This window comes from Carettochelys insculpta, chromosome 7, assembly GCF_033958435.1.
Source record: "Carettochelys insculpta isolate YL-2023 chromosome 7, ASM3395843v1, whole genome shotgun sequence".
Lineage (NCBI taxonomy): Eukaryota > Metazoa > Chordata > Testudines > Carettochelyidae > Carettochelys > Carettochelys insculpta.
Genome location: NC_134143.1, coordinates 66261115 through 66266201, shown reverse-complemented (window position 1 = coordinate 66266201; position 5087 = coordinate 66261115). Strand labels below are relative to the sequence as shown.

The 5087-nt window shown below is 47.8% G+C and overlaps 1 protein-coding gene across 1 annotated transcript; it reads right to left on the bottom strand.

The window, feature by feature from the left end:
* Positions 1 to 362: 362 nt before the first annotated feature.
* On the bottom strand, positions 363 to 1945 carry BBIP1 (BBSome interacting protein 1). Its single transcript, XM_074999866.1, has 2 exons — positions 1777 to 1945; positions 363 to 671 (listed from the first exon to the last, which is right to left on the bottom strand). The coding sequence occupies exons 1-2, from the start codon at positions 1820 to 1822 to the stop codon at positions 508 to 510; spliced, it is 210 nt and encodes a 69-aa protein (XP_074855967.1). The 5' UTR covers positions 1823 to 1945; the 3' UTR covers positions 363 to 507.
* Positions 1946 to 5087: the final 3142 nt, after the last annotated feature.

The following is a 5087-nucleotide window of genomic DNA, read 5'->3' as shown; positions in this document are numbered from 1 at the left end:
TTCCAGTAACCATGTGGACTGTGGAGTACTTTATGTAGGACTTTAAACAGTAAACAATATTCAGTCTTTACCTTAATTAGAGCTGCTTCTCTCATAACATGTGGACCCAGAATAGCCAGGCAGGATTTGTAACATTTCAGAAAAGTTAACTATACAGCTCGAGCCACGAGTGAATAGTTTTACAGGAAAAAATAGATTAAGTAAGTTGAAGGAAACACCTCCCACCCTCCCCCGACACACACAAACAAGAACTACAGTTATGGAACACCAACTGCACAGAAGGTTGTAGGCGTACTAAGCAAAAGACTCAGTTAAGGCAAAAATCTATGGACATCTGTAATAAAATACAATAAGACTGGAGCTAAGAAAAGTTTAGAAGGAACTTCTACCATTCCTGAGCTCTTTTTATTACCTATACAGCAAAAAAATCACGAGAATAATATACACACAAATTAAGGTACAGTATTTTAGGTGAAATATTTTGAAAAGGGCGAGTCATCTTGCATGCTAATGTTGACTTTGTTGTTCCCTTTGTGCCACTTCTTGCTGGCGAATTGTCTCCTGTGCAGCTCGCTGCATTTTCTCTAGCTTTTCTAAAGTAACAGATTTTAAAGGCAACAGTTTGGGCTTACATAAAACCATAGTAGCCATGTCCTCCACTGACAACTGCCCTGAAATGTAGAAACACAAATGAGTACGTAAGTTTTATATAACTGGCATGAATTTTACAACCAAATATAAATGTCCCAAAAGCAACAAGCATTTTGGAAACCCTAATGTGTACACACAAGATAATTTTGAACAAGATAGCATTAGCATTCAGAAAGAGTACACTGTTCTTTTGGGGAAAAGGTTTGCAAGAGCATGAGTCATTAACCTCAGCTGATGGACTGACTTCTTTTTTTCCAGAAGCAGATTTATAACCACTGAATTCCACCCCCCCGCCAATGAACTGAAGAGTCACATAGCTGAGGCATAGCACTTTATATATTCAGATCTGTGTAAAGATTTGCATCTAGACAAACACTTCCCAAATTTATCTCCTACATAAATAAATGACGAGAATTTGTAGCTTTCCACTGATAGCCAAACAGATTAGCTGATTGCTTATATAACATAATGCCTTACTTCCTTATGCTACAGCTTTCCTACTTTTCCTTTCTTACATCGTTACCAGCACAGCTGCTATGAGTCAGTGCTATATGTCATCTAAAAGCAGCCTAGGAACGCCAGCTTTCAAACTACTGTACGGTGCTAACCTAGCAATTTTCATGAGTTGTCAAAACTACTTTCTGGCTAAGAGGAGAGTGGGATAAGGTGACGGTCAGGGCTCACGCGAGTGTTACAAACCACCGCAGCTGCTCTCAAAGGCCGTGAGGAGGCAGGGCCGTGGTCAGAGACCGAACAGGATTCGTGCTGTGACTGGGAACCTGCCTACTCCGCCTTCGCGAGTTTTGGCCAGCGCCAGGCGGCTTGTTTGCGGGAGGGTCGAGGTGCTGTGAGGGATGGCGGGGGACTTAGTGCCCCCGAGCGCTACATCTCCCCTGTCCACCCGGGCTATGCATGAGCCTTAAGAAAACACCGGGTCACCGCCTACGCGCTTCTCAGCGGGCGGCCCGTCCCCCGGGTAACGGTGTAGCAGCGGGGCGGGTAGGCAGAGCTGGGCCAGCGGCCCGCCGAGAAGCCGGCCCCGCCGCCCCCGCCCGGCTGTGCTCTGGCACGCGGCGGGGGCGGAGGAGAGACGCGGACAACCCGAACAGGCGGTGGGGCGGTCACCTTGCTTAGGCAGCACCTCCCGGAAGAGGGACTTGCCCTCGGGCATGGCGGCGTCCGGCTAGCTGCCGCGAGCAAGGAAGACGTGGCGGCTGCGCGGCCTAGCAGCGGCGAGGTAACCCCTGGGGGTTCTGCTGGAGCCGCCCGTGGGCAACCAGCACTTTCCCGTGCAGCTGCGCATGCGTAAAGTCCTAACGTCATTCACAAGCCAATCAGCGTCGCCCCTTCCATTGTCGCGGCTCGAACGCAGGCGCACTGCCCCAAATAACTAGCGCCCCCGTCTTCACCGCACGCTGGGAAACGTGATCTTCGGGGTATCCCACTGCATCCTGGGAATTGTAGTCCAGGGCTAATTCAGTGCCTGCTGGGAATTGTAGTCCCGGGTGCGTGTCTCGCTTGCACAGCCTTTGTGTTGGTAGCACCACAGAAATGTGGAAGACTGGCTGTTGTCCCAGGCCTGTTGTGTGCAGGAGGCACAGTCTGTGTGGGTGCTGGTGGAGTCAAGTCCCGTGCGCGCCGCACCTTCGTAAGTAATGGCACTTTGGTCTCCCTGGTTTATTGCCAGGGGTGCCTTGCCTGGGCTGCTGGTATGTTTAGCAGCCTGGTTCGGTGGTACCTGACCCACATTTGTTTTCAGTCTGCGTACATGGCTTCCTGCTACTCCAGATTCTGCTGCAGCTGTTTTCTCCTTTGGGAACAGAACCCACCTCAGGCCCTGAGGGCTCTCTTCTGGCCCCTTCTCCATTACCCTTTGGTGTGTTGTAGTTTCAACAGGCTGACAGTCCAGAACATGGGGTGGGGGGACCCAGGGACAGGCCATACCCCTCCATGGTGTGATATGTGTTGCAGTTAAAGGTTGATGCACAGTTGCATGTGTTGGCATTTTACAGGACACATTGGTCCCAAGTGAAAACAAACCCAGCACAATATAGCTTTTCATCAGGAACTAACAAGGCACCACAAAATCAGTGCAGATGGGTGAAAAAACATCCAGGGCTCCCATTTAACATGTTTGTTGGATGTTCTGGAAAAACATGAAGGGAGACTGGAGGGGATAGCCCTTTGTCTTGAGCTCTCTATTTTACACTAGCCAAGTTGGAAGCTGTAAGAAGTTGCCACTTGGCAGCTTATTTAATGAACACCTGTCTGAAAGAGTTGGTGAGCCTCTGTCTGGTTCCTGAGGGACAGGGCTCTGCAGCACAGAGGCTGTCCAGCATGCTTATCCTGAATTGTGCCTAAGTTTACCTGCCTCAGAAACCTGAATGAACTGGGGAACTTGAACTGGAAAGCCCACCATTGGTTATTTCCTTGTCAGCACTGAAGGTCTTTGGCTGGACAATGGGGAGAAGTATGTAATACCATTGTCCAAAAGTGATGGACTTCTGCAGTCCCTACTGACATCAGCAGGTGGTGAGGGCCTTCAGTACCTTACAAGGGCAGAACTTCCATCTCTAGAACCATGACACCAGTCCATCAGTGACCGCAAATTCACTTTATACTTGTTTGAAAACATCAACAGATATTGCCCATTTGTGCTTTTCCCAGATTTCACATTCTGACCAAAATTTTAACCTGATTTAGAACATGTCTTATGAGTGGTGTCACTGTTTAAACTGTAATAAAAGGCTGCAGTTATTTCTGTATGTTAAAAGGACAAATGCCTTAAAACCATATTGGCCAGTATTCCTCTTGTCATTCATATGCACATGGGACTTATTTGTTTTTTGGAAAATTCTTTACCATTTAGTAGCAACTTTTATTGAAGAGCCCTTGAAAGTGGTACACTAACACATGTCAACAGATGCAGTTTCAGCTTCCTGGCTCTGCATGTATATGGCATTCAAGTACTACTCCAATTCCAAGCTGAAAAGTAATTTCAGATTTTGCTAATGATATTGCTTGGCTGGTCTGTACACGTGTCCCTTTACTGCAGTAATTTGAAGAGGGAAAAGCTCACAAGTAGGAACACAGTTAACATTTGTTAACCTACTAGCCACACGCTCAGCTAGATTTAGTGACCATATACCATTGATGTAGTAAGATACTATGGATTCTGGTAACAGTCCTCATAGTAATATTAGCTGTACATGGAAATTATAAACAATGGATAGTTTCATTGATAACAAGAGCATGAGGAAATAACTGTTTTCCTAATAAGTTTTCCTTCTGGTATTGATTTCACATGCTTATGTGTTCCTCTTCTGATTTGATGCTGTGCAGTGGGCCCATTGGATAATCTTTGGCTGCTCTTTCTAATGCATTTGTGGGATAACAGCAGTGTTTCCTGTAAACTGAAAGTTTGGGCAGCCACCCAGAAAAAATACAGGTGCTGCCCAGGGCTATGTCTACACTTGCTTTCCTCTTTTGAAAGAGGCATGCAAATGAGGGAAATAAAAATGCAAACAAGGCGCATATTTACATATCTGGCACCTCATTTGCATATTCTCTCAAAAGAGCGTCTTTCGAAAGAAGAAAAGCCTTGTAGATGCAGCTCTTCCCTTTTTTATGGGAAGAAGGGTTCTTTCAAAGATGGGGTTTACTTTCGAAAGAGCTGGATCTACACGGCTTTTCTTCTTTCGAAAGAAGCTCTTTTGAAATGAGACATCAGATATGTAAATCTGCACCTCATTTGCATTTTCAGTTTCCCTCATTTGCATGCCTCTTTCGAAAGAGGAATGCAAGTGTAGACATAGCCCACGTGTTACAAGGTGTTTTAAGAATAAATCCACTGGCAACTTTTGGAAACAAGGGCTACGTCTACACGTGAATGCTACATCGAAGTAGCTTATTTCGATGTAGCGACATCGAAATAGGCTATTTCGATGAATAACGTCTACACGTCCTCCAGGGCTGGCAACGTCGACGTTCAACGTCGACATTGCGCAGCACCACATCGAAATAGGCGCTGCAAGGGAACGTCTACACGCCAAAGTAGCACACATCGAAATAAGGGTGCCAGGAACAGCTGCAGACAGGGTCACAGGGCAGACTAGCGCTTCCGGGGCAACAGCTAGCCGCTCCCTTAAAGGGCCCCTCCCAGACACACTCACCCTGCACAGCACGCGGTCTGCAGAGCCATAGGCACACACACCTCGAGCGACACAGTCATGGACCCCCAGCAGCAGCAGCAGCAGCAGCGGCCAGAGGTCCACACAGCCGCCCCTGCAGGAGCAGTGCTCACCCTGCTCCATGCCATGCAGGAGGCAGCTGAGCACCTCCTTGCCACAGAGGAGGAGCTGCCCGCAGGGGAGGAGGATGCAACCCGCAACCCTGCAGCACCCCGCCCCCACCCGCTGCACACACCGCCGGCTGTG